Source organism: Scophthalmus maximus, chromosome 16, assembly GCF_022379125.1.
Source record: "Scophthalmus maximus strain ysfricsl-2021 chromosome 16, ASM2237912v1, whole genome shotgun sequence".
Lineage (NCBI taxonomy): Eukaryota > Metazoa > Chordata > Actinopteri > Pleuronectiformes > Scophthalmidae > Scophthalmus > Scophthalmus maximus.
This window is the reverse complement of record NC_061530.1, coordinates 8887808-8902192: the sequence shown is the minus strand read 5'-3', so window position 1 is coordinate 8902192 and position 14385 is coordinate 8887808. Positions and strand designations below refer to the sequence as shown.

General features: G+C 44.4%; 1 protein-coding gene across 1 annotated transcript; it reads right to left on the bottom strand.

Moving 5' to 3' along the window:
- Window positions 1–324: 324 nt before the first annotated feature.
- On the bottom strand, window positions 325–8548 carry ercc4 (excision repair cross-complementation group 4). The gene is made up of 10 exons (XM_047327460.1): window positions 8074–8548; window positions 4660–4840; window positions 3871–4066; window positions 3566–3773; window positions 3214–3394; window positions 2977–3108; window positions 2765–2869; window positions 1672–2332; window positions 1453–1565; window positions 325–1329 (listed from the first exon to the last, which is right to left on the bottom strand). Exons 1-10 carry the CDS (start codon window positions 8248–8250, stop codon window positions 587–589), a joined length of 2697 nt encoding a protein of 898 aa, XP_047183416.1. The 5' UTR covers window positions 8251–8548; the 3' UTR covers window positions 325–586.
- Window positions 8549–14385: the final 5837 nt, after the last annotated feature.

Here is a 14385-nt window from a genome sequence, read left to right as displayed (position 1 = left end):
CAGTTATAAAAAGTAACATTTCCTACAGCTGGACCACTGGCGGCAAGTACCAAGCCACACGCTGAAGGACAGCGTTGAAAAACATGAGCACAACAGCAACTGCATGATCAGAGGTGGTTGTGGCTTTAACCGTAGTTCAGTACGTCTATTAAGAAACCTTGAAAAAGAGTACTTTGGAAAGTATTGCACAAGGGAAACAAAAAATGACATCAAAAGTAGAATATCTGGGAATAGATTATGTTTTGAATCTAATTTTGAGTTTGCTTTAAGACTATACTAGCTGTGCTGTTCAGGGGTTATATCTTGAAATAACAGGTCATTATAAATCATACAACACATACTCTTTATTAAGTTATTTCAAGAATATAATAAAAGTCCCACATTTTGCACACATTTGCAGAGTAGTTTCCAAAATACAAAAATTCATTATGCACATTAATATAATATGCAGTTTCACATGAAATTGACACAGACTTAGACACAGTACATATATATATATATATGAGACACTTTCATCTTTACAATGCAGGACTAATCCTGATGTTTAGAAAATTTTACAGATGAATCAGAATCTCTGCTTTTATTCCTACGATGTCTGTTTGATCTTCTGCACAGGAGCAGGAACATCAGCAACATTATGCAGAAACTCATACAGTAACTTAGCATTTTGAGCATTTCCAAGTATTTCAGCAAGCTTGACCTGGCTGAGTTTGGCTAAATCTGCCAGGCTGTCTGCATTTCTTATCAGTGCCCCGTAGTTTTTTGTATTGACCCCAGGCATTTTTAAGAGGAAGTCATAAGGTCCGGGGTTGTAGAGCCCTGCTGATTCAGCCATTATATCCGACTCAGCTGTAACTGCCTGAGCTGCAGCGGCGTCTGGTTCCAGGCGGCCTTGCTTCAGCTCCTTGAAGAGGTCGGCTGTGACGTGTGGCGAGGGGCACCAGAGTATTCTGAGCCGGGGGAAATGCAAGGTGAGTAGGGTGAGTTTTGAAGAAATGTCATTTGATGATATCTCATGACGGAAATCTGATCTGGCCATTAGGGAAAACGGTTTCGCTGGGTCAAATTCGATGAGCAGCACTGGTTTTCTATAGTAGCGGGTCATGGAGAGACACTGGGTGTAGAGACGGCCGCTCTGCAGAGAACCAATCAGATCACTGACGCTCTTGCGCTCCACACACGTGTCCGGGGTAAGGATGTAGTCACCAACTTCTAGGGTGACAGGCTCGATGTCCAGTCCACGGCGGTGCAGCAAGGAGGGGAGTTCACTGCGGAACTCACGCATGTCCACAATGACTCGTGAGGGTTCACTGGTCTGCTCCTGGCCACCTGGTCATTGGACAGGATATGGAAATACATGATAAGGAAACGTTTATTCAAGAAAACCGTCAAGAAAATTCAAAGAGAATGAAATAAATAGAATAAACATACACTTAACTAAAACAGACATACCTGCTTTGCGGGTGTTGGTTGTGGCATTTGCAGGCTCTAAATTTCTAGCGAGATCTAGGTTGGTGTCTTCTCGTCCCTCCCTCTCCTCTGGTATGACCATAGTAGCTTTTTCCCTGCAGTATTACACAAACAAGCACCAATGAGAACCAGACTCGGTAACCCATCAATCGATCAATGACTACCATGTGTGTAGTTCATCGTAAAGAAACACTTCCTGACCTGATGAGGTGTTCAAAGGCTTTCTTTTCCTTCGAGAGCGCTGTCAGGTACTTCTGTTCTTCCGTTGAGCCTCCGTAGATGAGGAAATACACCCTGAGCGCTTTCCCGGGCCGGCTAGCTTTGTAGATCTCCAGTTGTCGGACGAAACTCACTTCAGCATCGTAGAGCACCACAAAACTGGGCTCCACCTCGTGCAGCACCCGTGTCAAGCTGTGGGGGTCCGTGCAGCCTTTCAGCGGGTGGATGACAGTCAGCGGATCCTTCAGGACACCATAATAAGCATCGGAAGACAAATCCAGCTTCAGTTGTCCTTCTTCTTCATCATCCTCCTCCATTAGTTCCTCCTCGTCTCCGCTGCTGCCCAGCACTACTGCTTCCTCCGTCTCCTCCTTCCCAACCATCTGGGTCAGGGTCAGAGACGGTCTGCTTTTGCTCTTGGAGGTTTTCTTTTTTTTCGCAGGCTCCTTCCCCTTGGCTCCTTTTTTGGGCCAGCCTTTTCCCTTTTTGTGAGAATCAAGCTCCAGGGAGGCGGCGGCAGCAGGATCCCGTTTACAGATTGTGCGGGCATATAGTCGGTTGAGCAGCCAATCGGAGCCGTGTCTGATGTACTGCTGTAGCTGGGCACAAGTCCGGTCATCACTCGCACAGATCAGCACGCGACCTGGAGTCAACATGTTGGGCAGTTAGAAAAAATATAAAAAAGATCAATTTAAAACTACAGGCCTTTATTTATACCAAACATTATGAAACATGTATGTTGCTTTCTCTAGGTCCAACTTGTAAGTAAACTGGACTAGGCTCCAGTATGTGCAGAACTCCGCTGCCAGGGTTCTCACTCAAACCAAGCCCTGGCAGAACATCTCCCCCACCATCATCCATAACAACGTGTTCATGGAGAAAAATACATTTCACTCTCTTGGGTCTTTCGCTTATTACTTAGCTAGTTTAATGTACAACTACCACCTTCTAAAAATTTGAAAAGTAGCATCCATGAAATGTTGTAACTATAGTACATTGTGTAAATTCGTAGATCGAATTGCACCGATGACATGACGGACATAGTGTCATGCTTTTAACAACAGTGAACATTAACCTGGTTCATGTTGAGGGCTCTTGTTCTCCTTCTCAATCTCCTGCAGCACCTCAGTTAGAGCCTCCCACTTCGGGCTCTTCTCCAGCACCAGGTCTCGTTTCACCTCTGAAACACACACAGTGATTAATGATCATAATCATACATGTGCGTACCGATAACACATATCTACTCGGAGGAACACATCGTCAGAGATCTGTTCACTGGCCGGTCACCTGAGGTTGAGGATAACTTGTGTTTCTCAGCCTCTGCTCCCACTTTGAGTTTCTTCTTGCTCTCACTGATGCGGTACACCCGACTCCTGGAGTTCACAAACATGGAGGTGCTGGAGTCCAGGAACAGCCACCCTGATACAACAACAAGCAGATGCAATCAGGGGATATTGAATATGAATTATGGACATTGACAACAACGTTATATGTACGCAGAGCAGATGAGGCGATCTAGTCTACCTGAATTGGAGCCAAAGATCTTTTGGCTGGAGCGCAGCGACTCGAGCAGATTGAGGAAGGTGACACAGTCGTACTGGGTGAGGTAGAGCAGGAGAACCCTGAGCACCTTCAGGTCCTGGACCAGGGCCTTGGTCTTGGCTCCCAGTTGGTGCCACAGGGGGTCCAGGTAGTGACGGATGGTCTGGGTAAAGTAAGATGGGCTCATATGCAACTTCCGACAATAAAGTTCATCCACTTCTAGTAAATCCTCTGAGGACAGTGAATACATTTTAATCAAATACATAATTACGGCTGGAGTTTAATTCAGTGCCACTGTGGATTAATGTGTCATATGTCAGTGACAGGATCAAACCTTTTCAAAAGCATTTCCTAGTGTGTTCTCCAGTGAGAGGTCCTCAGCCTCCAGGGTAGGGTTGTAGCGTTTCAGCTCCTTCAGACAGGCGCTCATAATGTCAAGGATGGAGCTCTGAATCGCCCTCATAGCTGGCGTCAGTGACACGTGGAGCTCCACCACCTCTGGTTTATGCCTGTCCAGTGCTGTGTTTACTGATGCTTGGAACCTGTAGAATGAAGCAGTTAAGGGAGCAATGGTAAAAAGGGATGAGGAAAGCAAACCCCTTTCCTGCTTTGACATGCAAAATGTACGTCCTGCAGTACCTGGGCCACAGGTAGAGCTTCTTGACGAAGAGGTTCCTCATCACACGCTCCACCTGGCAGAAGCCGGAGGAGAAGGCTGTGGCCTTGTCAGTGAAGGCCTTAATGAAGCCCGTCTTGTTCTTCTGTCTGAACAGACGAAGGATGAAGGCCTCCTGACAAGACTCAATGATTTTATGGGCGCGATACACAAGGATGCCTGAAGTGTTGGTAAAGAAAGATGTTACAATAAGAAGACCTGTAGAATGTAATGCAGTGAAAGAACCAGAAATAAATACATTTCTTATAAAGTTTGTGATTACACCACCACTACTTTTGTGGCAACATACTGGAACATTTAAATATATATTTACATTTAATGTTTATTTCAGCAGATCTTTATTTTCTTGAATATGTAATCAAGACTGTACGTTTTATTCTGCATATACAACCAAATAATTTAATCTAGAGGGAAAAACATCTATGTTTTTTTGTTTCTCAATACATTTGCTTAATACATTTGAAAAAAAACTTAGCTTTAACTGTCATCTCTCTTGTTGGTCTCAATATTAAAAGCCCTTTCAGTGATTTTGTGAAAGCATTCAATCTAGTGCCTCCCACGTGTTTACATTTAGATGTTGGGTTGTGTCTTTAAGATTACTCATCACTCATATGTTAAAACTACAGTTGTATAATTTACTAACCCTACATTAAGATCTTAGTGATAAGGTTAGGGTACTACAGTATCAAAGAAAAAATACAAGTACACAAACAAATGCTCTTCTTGTAGCCGTGATCAGACAGTCTTCTGACCTGATATGAGATGAGCAGGGATGCGGTCGGTGAGGAAGTCGACCACCAGGATTCTACTGGTGACAAACAGCACTCCTCCCTCGGTGTAAACAGTGTAACGCTCGGCGCTCTGGACGTCGCTGGTCACCGTCCTGGGCAGGTGGGTCACACCCTCCACCCGCAGCTGCTCTGTGAAATACTCCTGAGAAAGGGAGGACGAGCAAGAGAGCGTTTTTTTGCTAAACAGGCTCTCTGTAATTTCCACATTGGCTGCAGCGGCAGGAGAGTACGTGCAAAACTCTGAACTTGAATCATCCAGGAATCCTGAAAGACGATTGTTATCTGTAAGATCACGTTGCCTGGTGTAGCATTGAAGTCCACCACGAATTCATTGTATGTCATGTACAGACACATGTACAGACACATGTACAGACACATGTACAGACACATGTACAGGCACATGTACAGACACATGTACAGACACATGTACAGACACATGTACAGACACATGTACAGACACATGTACAGGCACATGTACAGGCACAAGTACAGACACATGTACAGACACATGTACAGGCACATGTACAGACACATGTACAGACACATGTACAGGCACATGTACAGGCACATGTACAGACACATGTACAGGCACATGTACAGACACATGTACAGACACATGTACAGACACATGTACAGACACACGTACAGACACATGTACAGGCACATGTACAGGCACATGTACAGACACATGTACAGACACATGTACAGACACATGTACAGAGACACATGTACAGACACATGTACAGACACTTGTACAGACACTTGTACAGGCACATGTACAGACACATGTACAGACACTTGTACAGGCACATGTACAGACACATGTACAGACACACGTACAGACACACGTACAGACACATGTACAGACACATGTACAGACACATGTACAGACACACGTACAGACACATGTACAGACACTTGTACAGACACTTGTACAGACACATGTACAGACACATGTACAGACACACGTACAGACACATGTACAGACACTTGTACAGACACTTGTACAGACACATGTACAGACACATGTACAGACACACGTACAGACACATGTACAGGCACATGTACAGACGCATGTACAGACGCATGTACAGACACACGTACAGACACACGTACAGGCACATGTACAGACACATGTACAGACACATGTACAGACACTTGTACAGACACTTGTACAGACACATGTACAGACACATGTACAGACACACGTACAGACACATGTACAGGCACATGTACAGACACATGTACAGACACATGTACAGACACACGTACAGACACATGTACAGACACATGTACAGACACATGTACAGACACATGTACAGACACATGTACAGACACATGTACAGACACACGTACAGACACATGTACAGGCACATGTACAGACACTTGTACAGGCACATGTACAGACACATGTACAGACACATGTACAGACACACGTACAGACACACGTACAGACACATGTACAGACACATGTACAGACACATGTACAGACACATGTACAGACACATGTACAGACACTTGTACAGACACATGTACAGACACACGTACAGACACACGTACAGACACATGTACAGGCACATGTACAGACACATGTACAGACACATGTACAGACACATGTACAGACACATGTAGAGAGACACATGTACAGACACATGTACAGACACATGTACAGACACTTGTACAGACACTTGTACAGGCACATGTACAGACACATGTACAGGCACATGTACAGACACATGTACAGACACATGTACAGACACATGTACAGACACATGTACAGACACATGTACAGACACTTGTACAGACACTTGTACAGACACATGTACAGACACATGTACAGACACATGTACAGGCACATGTACAGACACATGTACAGACACATGTACAGACACACGTACAGACACACGTACAGACACATGTACAGACACATGTACAGGCACATGTACAGACACATGTACAGACACATGTACAGACACTTGTACAGACACATGTACAGACACATGTACAGACACTTGTACAGGCACATGTACAGACACATGTACAGACACATGTACAGACACATGTACAGACACATGTACAGACACATGTACAGACACTTGTACAGGCACATGTACAGACACATGTACAGACACATGTACAGTACGCTGCTCTGTCGCTTTACAACACATTGAAACATGCATTAGCCACGTCGCTGGCCCAAATCACCTAGCAACCGGCGGACTACGAGGTCGTCCGCAGACTACCCGAAGCGGGCTAGTGAAGCTGACCTAGTGAAGCTGACCTACAGACACATGTACAGACACATGTAGAGAGACACATGTACAGACACATGTACAGACACATGTACAGACACATGTACAGACACTTGTACAGACACTTGTACAGGCACATGTACAGACACATGTACAGACACTTGTACAGGCACATGTACAGACACATGTACAGACACATGTACAGACACATGTACAGACACATGTACAGACACATGTACAGACACATGTACAGACACTTGTACAGACACATGTACAGACACATGTACAGACACACGTACAGACACATGTACAGGCACATGTACAGACACATGTACAGACACATGTACAGACACACGTACAGACACATGTACAGGCACATGTACAGACACATGTACAGACACATGTACAGACACATGTACAGACACTTGTACAGACACATGTACAGACACATGTACAGACACATGTACAGACACTTGTACAGGCACATGTACAGACACATGTACAGACACATGTACAGACACATGTACAGACACATGTACAGACACTTGTACAGGCACATGTACAGACACATGTACAGACACATGTACAGTACGCTGCTCTGTCGCTTTACAACACATTGAAACATGCATTAGCCACGTCGCTGGCCCAAATCACCTAGCAACCGGCGGACTACGAGGTCGTCCGCAGACTACCCGAAGCGGGCTAGTGAAGCTGACCTAGTGAAGCTGACCTACAGACACATGTACAGACACACGTACAGACACATGTACAGGCACATGTACAGGCACATGTACAGGCACATGTACAGACACATGTACATGTACAGACACATGTACAGACACATGTAGAGAGACACATGTACAGACACATGTACAGACACATGTACAGACACATGTACAGACACTTGTACAGACACTTGTACAGGCACATGTACAGACACATGTACAGACACTTGTACAGGCACATGTACAGACACATGTACAGACACATGTACAGTACGCTGCTCTGTCGCTTTACAACACATTGAAACATGCATTAGCCACGTCGCTGGCCCAAATCACCTAGCAACCGGTTGACTACGAGGTCGTCCGCAGACTACCCGAAGCGGGCTAGTGAAGCTGACCTGTTCCGGCGTGGTTGTGTTGAGCAGGAGCACCAGGCTGCCCTGCTCCGAGTACACCCGCATGAACTGCAGCAGGATGCGGTCTATGCCCATGCCCTCCGCCGCCACCAGCAGCCCGTCGCAGCCGAACAGACTCAGGAACATCTCGGTCTCAAACTCCAGCAGCGGAGCCGCCATGTCGGCGCCACCAGGACCGGGTCCTCTGCTCCTCTCCGCGACAGAGTCCCCCAGCTTTTTTTCTCACACACACCGCCGGTGACAGGTGTCAGCTAAAGGCGCTATAAACCATTATGAGCCGGCAACAACACAACATACTGCATGCAACAGCCACTGCTCTATTGTTTTGAAATTTGACTTCCGGTCATGTGACGATAACCAGCAAAGATGGATTCGCAGAGAGCGCCACCTAGTGGCTCGGAGCAGTACATCGCGTAGAAAATACAAAACATTTTTCTTTTCACTCTGTTCTGATCTGCAAAGTTTAAATTTACCTTGAGAGGACACAGGAAACACTGAGTATGCGTGCGTGCTTGTGTATATAAACAATGTCGATTGAGCCTGTCAGGAAAAGTATTTTAAATAAATGAGGGGTGAAGTTGCAGAATTTAAGAATTAAGTGTTAATTAAAACCCTATTTCAGAGTCTCTTCCATCACTAATGAATTCCATTAATGCTGCCTACAAGTAAAGAAAGAGTAATATGGAAAGCTTTGAAGAGCAGAATAAATACAGTAATGCCTGTGTGCCCCTGCTGTAGTTCATGATTCATCATAGAGTTATAATTTAAACAGTAGTGCACTTCAAACTCTGTGGGAGTTACTGTTTCAACATGATTGTGCTCCTGTGCAAACGCAAAGTTCATCTGAACAATTGAGGTTGAATTATCCAATATTTCTCAATGTGGCAACATATTAACGTCCATGACGTTCGATCAACATGTTCAACAGCCATACAAAGGTGAAAAGTTTGGGTGTCCACACACTTTTGGCCATGTAGCATGTTATAAGATTCCCAACCTATTATTTGTTGAGGCTATCAGTTGTCCGTTGGCAAGATCTGATGCTGACATTTCTCACAAACTGCAGGAGATGTAGTGGTAAAGTGAGAGAGAAATTTTAGAACCCCCCCAAAAAAGGCCTCCGACAGTCCAGCCAACATCAAAGGTGACCTTGCCGGGCCCACGCTGGTTTGCCTGAACAGAGCAACACGACTAGGCAGGTTCATAGGTGCCTTGAACAGAAACTGAGAACTTGATAGAATTGAGGGGGGGCTTCAGGAAAGCCAGCGTGACAAGAAAAATGAGACTGACTTGAAATATTAAGGCAGACGTGACAATGTCCAGAACAGGCAGAAAAAATCTCCTCCTCTCCTAAATGTCTTTTAAAGTTCTCCATTCTATCCAGCGGATTTATTCAAGTGAGTCCTTAGCAAAATAAAGCATGTTGCTCTGAATACAAGGCATCATTTGATGTTGTTTTTGAAGAAATGAAACACGATATCAAGGTCTGTCACTAGCAAATCTCCAGTGTGTTGCAGTTAAAGTCAATGACGGACTCTGCAAATGACTAGAGAGCTGGAGATGACTGAGGATTTAAGTAATGCACTGTCATGAATAAACCTATAGGGAGCAGTGGAGCACTTTGATTTTTACAAACTCATGCATCTCAGACGACGCGTCTGCCTCTGGTTCTGTGCGTATGAGAACATGTGTCCATTCGACCTCTTCTGGGAGTCCGTGTCCGGATGAAAAAATGAAAGGGCCATTTGGATGGTGTGATGACACGGCACCTTCAGGGCTGACAAGAAACAGAAAGAAAGGGATGGCAACTTAAACATATTCTGCTATTATTACAGTTCTATGGTACATGAGATTGAATCAAATGACCTAGAAATGTGCTCTGAGGAACCGGCATGTTTCCGTGGACGGCTTGGCACGCGTCCACTTTCTCTTTGCACCGAGCGGGATGAGTGAAATGAAAGTAAGTGCACATTTGGCAGCTGATGTGCGTCCTGGATCTCTTGGATCGCCTGGCACCACTGTAAATGAGAGGGGAACAGCTTGAAATTGATGACAGGCTGGAGGATAAAATAAGATGAGATACTTAACACTGCCTGCCTGACTGCAAGTGTAGGAGGGATATAAGAGAGAGAGAAAAGAGAGAGGAGCGAAGGCCCTGATAACATCCCTCCAGCCCTCATTAGGAGAAGAGAGCTGCAGCGGGGGTTTTGTTGTAAATGGAGGGCTAAGCCTTGGAGCAAACCAGGCTCTGAGGACCAAACACCAGGTCTCTGGAGGTTAACACACTCTCTCTCTTGAAAGGAATAGCTCAACATTATGGGAAAATACACTCGCTTCAGTGGTGGCTGGAGCCGTTTTAAAGTCAGGGGACTTCAATTTCATTAAGCGTATATCACATGAGAAAATTGTAAAAAAAAAAATAAAAGTGGAATTTCGGCCAAGGAAGACTTTGTCTTTTGGTGATCTGCAGGTGAGAAGAAGTCTGGACTAAATTTGTGTTTTAGATCATAATCTCTATTTCAAGGGCATTTCCATAGCCATATTTTTGACATGTTCCACATGATTTCTCAGAGATATTTCCTGGCAAAGTCAGTTTAAAAGGAAAATCCTTTCATACGTCAAAGTGTTGTGTGCAAGCTTACCAGTGAGCCATCGCAGAATTGGTGGCTGCCTGCTCCTTTTAAAAAAAGACAACTTTCATATCATAAAGGAATGTCAAATGTATACACTCCGTTCAAATCTGAAAATAGTCTTTTGGCATAATAAATAATATTTACAAAAATGTTAGATTGCACCTGAGGTTCAAGCAGCCAAATCAGGGGGTCAAAGTCTGAAATGCATGACTCACTGAAAAGCCTTTTAGCACTAAGAGCAGTCACGAATATAAAAAATTAAATTAAAAAAATGGTTCAAGCTGAGCCGAGTTTCAATGGATATGAAAGTACTCCAGCAGCTCGGGAGATGGCTGCTGTACATGTGCAGCATTTCAGGCTGTCATGACCCCCATTACCTCAGCACCTCGGTGCAATGTGACTACAGATTATGGTGCTTGGAAACGGTAGCCTGACGCCGCTACATGTTTGCAAATTGATATTATTACAGAACCCCCTCAGTGCACTGAAACACCGATGAGGGAGAGGAGCATTTTGGCACTCGGAGTTGGGTCAAGCAGCAGCAGTCAAGCATCCTCTGTAATGCTCAACTGTAATGACACACGCACAAGTAATGTCTCTGTTTACGTAATGGTGTGAGCTGATTACCAAAAGCAAAGAGACCTATGTATTTTTTGTTGTTGTTGTGTTTTTGCCGGGGATGCAATTTGCACATATTTGCAGTGACATAAAAACAAGAGACGGAACATTATGGCAGAGAGGAAAATGCAACTCCCGTACAGTCAAACACAGCATGCATATTATATGCACATATTCCGTTGAAGCAAATGTATGGCTTTTCTGAGAGGCACGAACAAGGCAGGCCGCCTGTCACATCCACTTTGGCAAATCACCGTGACAGCGGATGCCAATAAAGAGGAGGAATGTGGCGTTTGTGAGAAAAAAATGAAAACAAGGAGCAGAGGGGGAGAGCTGGGGAGACGAGAGGGGAGAGACAATAAGAGGAAGTGAAGGAGTGAGACACAGAGCGACAGATAAACAAAATTTTCCCGCCTGTAATGTTTGGCGAACTAACGCGGCGGCTGGCTTTGTCAAATGGGCATATTAGATGAATAATTCACGGCGGCTGACAGACTGGTGGAGGTTTGGAGGATGGTGTCAGCAGGTGACAGAGGAGACATGTTACAGGCTGCAGCGGATGTCAGTGATGCATTAGAGGGAAATGACGCCCCGCACGTGTGTGTGTGTGTGTGTGTGTGTGTGTGTGACCCAATAGGAGAAACAGATGAGGTTTGTTTGGAGAAGATATGAGGAAAAAAGATATGGAGTGAACAAGAGATTGTGTGTTTGTGAGATTTCAGAACCACCAGCGAACATGGAAATACCCTCCCTGCACTGGGACTCACATGCAGAGGTTTCAGGACCCATTAGCATATCTCGCTCAGTCCTCCTCGTGGCCGAACGGCGTCACGGGAGAACAGCAACTTTTGTTTTTCCCCAGCACAGACTACGGAATCGAGGTTTTTGCTTCGTTTGATGTTCTGGAAATACATTTCCCCCGACTATAAACCAATAAAGCCTAAATCCTGACAGATCCGAGGCGCCGCTTATCGACCGGCAGACCTCAGATCCACAATGCTGCACTTCCTAGACCAGAGATGGAGGGGCGAGGAAGAACAAGAGAGAACCAAAGAAGAGGGGCAGGGATCAAGGCGCTCAGAGGCTGATTTAATCTCTACCCGCCAATGTCCTGGAGTGGCAAATCTCCAATATCTCTCTCTCTCTCTCTCTTTCTGTGCGTGTCAACACAGTAAAATGACGTAGCAAAGAATAGCCGACCATTTTTTCTTCTTCTTCCTGATACATGGTGGACAAGTCAATTACCTCTGCCAAGGGGTTTGTTAACCCTAACCCCCCCTAACCAATGTCAGTTGCTTTGTTCGTCTGTTAAACCAATTTCCACCAAACTCGGCGGAGGGATGGGGCCTGGGAAGAACCTATCAAATTTCGCTACGGATTAAAGGGTGGATCCAGGATTCTTTTCCCCCACTTTGTTTTAGGACAAATAAATCCATTGGGGTCATTAGACCTGTCCTTTTCTTCTTCTACATTCCTACTATAAAAATAGACGAGTGCTCGGCCTTGGCAGAGGTATGCGCTCTACCTGAGATCAGTTTTCAGTCTTCTTTATCCGTGGACAAACGTCACAATAGAAAGTACATATGTTATATGACTGTGATATGGTTAAGGAGCTTTGAGATAAAATAATACATTTGATAAATTAACTGTTTAGTGTCTCCCTAACCAACAGTCCAGTCTCTTATTATTAATAAGGTCAGTGCCTTATTATTTATTTCTTGTGAACACCAGATGTATGGTTTTCAAAAATCAATTAATGTCCGATATAGCAAGCTATGAAAGAGTCATCAAGATTTATTTGTGAAAGCATGGACCCCACTCCTGGACTATATTAATAATAGACAATGACTGATCTTACACATCATGTACAATTAATTTTCACCTGATAAAGCCTGGTGTTAATATGTCTATATTTTTATGATTCCTTATTTTATTTCTTTTATTAACTTTCTTTGTTCGTTTTGCTTGTTTTGTTTCTTTTCTTTTCCCTTTTTGACGTATTTTTTTTCTTTCGTTACCTTTTGATTTATCATATGCCTAAATATATTGACACAGTCAAGTTTTGATTCTGTACAATTGCATATGGTTGCTGTGGAAATATGGGGTGGGATAGAAGGGTGGGGGGGTATTCATAATCTCAAAAAGTTCTGAGAAATGTCTTTTAAAGACACAAAAAAACAAAACAATAGATGGTGGAGCCACACGGGTTCCACAACTTTGCCCCGTGAGGACTCTGTGACTCTGGTGATCCGTTTTCCATGCGTAATGCCTCGAAAATTGCAACCGTCATGGAATACATCCCTGTCATTGTCTCATCAAACACAAAAAACATTAATTTGACTCTATTCCTTTATAGGAATATGAACGCATTCTGCTTACATGCACAAGTCCCTAGCTAACTTGTTATTCACTACACATTAGTCAGAATAACTGAAAAGACCTGTATGGATCTATATTAATGTCGTCTATATCTATATATAAGTGATTCAACAGTGGGAGTCATTGGGAGTCGACTCCCGGGACTGCAGTAACAATGCGCTGAAAAGCTATAATTCTATACTTAATTGAATCATTTAATCGCGATCATGTAATCACCTTGGAAGATCAGCAGGTTCGCTAATGTACCTGCAGTAGATGTCTGATTTAAATTCAGGTCAGTTAACAGAGAGCATGTGATACGTAGTGTTTTATTTGATCATCAAGAGTCAAGGATGGAGCTGCGTTGTCAGAGTCCCGGCGGAGATGAGAGACGGGATCAAAGTTCACACGGAAAACATCTATAGAATCGTTTGCTCTCATTTTTGACCCAGCCCAGCGCCGGAGTACCAAAAGAAGTGCAGCTGGGGGAGTGATGCAAGGTCCGCGTGGACCCAGCCTATCTACCACGAGCCAGTCGAGGCCCAGGCCCATCGCGAAAGTTCAGCTAACGCTGTATGTGCGGCACCCCCCCCCCCCCCCATCACACACACACACACACACCTACACAAAGAATTACACACTTCTCTTTATATAAAAGCCAGATAGCTGTCAAGCTGATACAGTT

What these genes read in the sequence shown, in the direction of transcription:
- ercc4 (XM_047327460.1), bottom strand. Translation starts at nt 8,250, where the DNA reads ATGGCGGCTCCGCTGCTGGAGTTTGAGACCGAGATGTTCCTGAGTCTG. An exon ending in CCCTGCTCATCTCATATCAG is followed by an intron (nt 4,067 to 4,659) that starts GTCAGAAGACTG and finishes CCAACACTTCAG; the next exon opens with GCATCCTTGTGTATCGCGCC. An exon ending in AACCAACACCCGCAAAGCAG is followed by an intron (nt 1,330 to 1,452) that starts GTATGTCTGTTT and finishes TCCAATGACCAG; the next exon opens with GTGGCCAGGAGCAGACCAGT.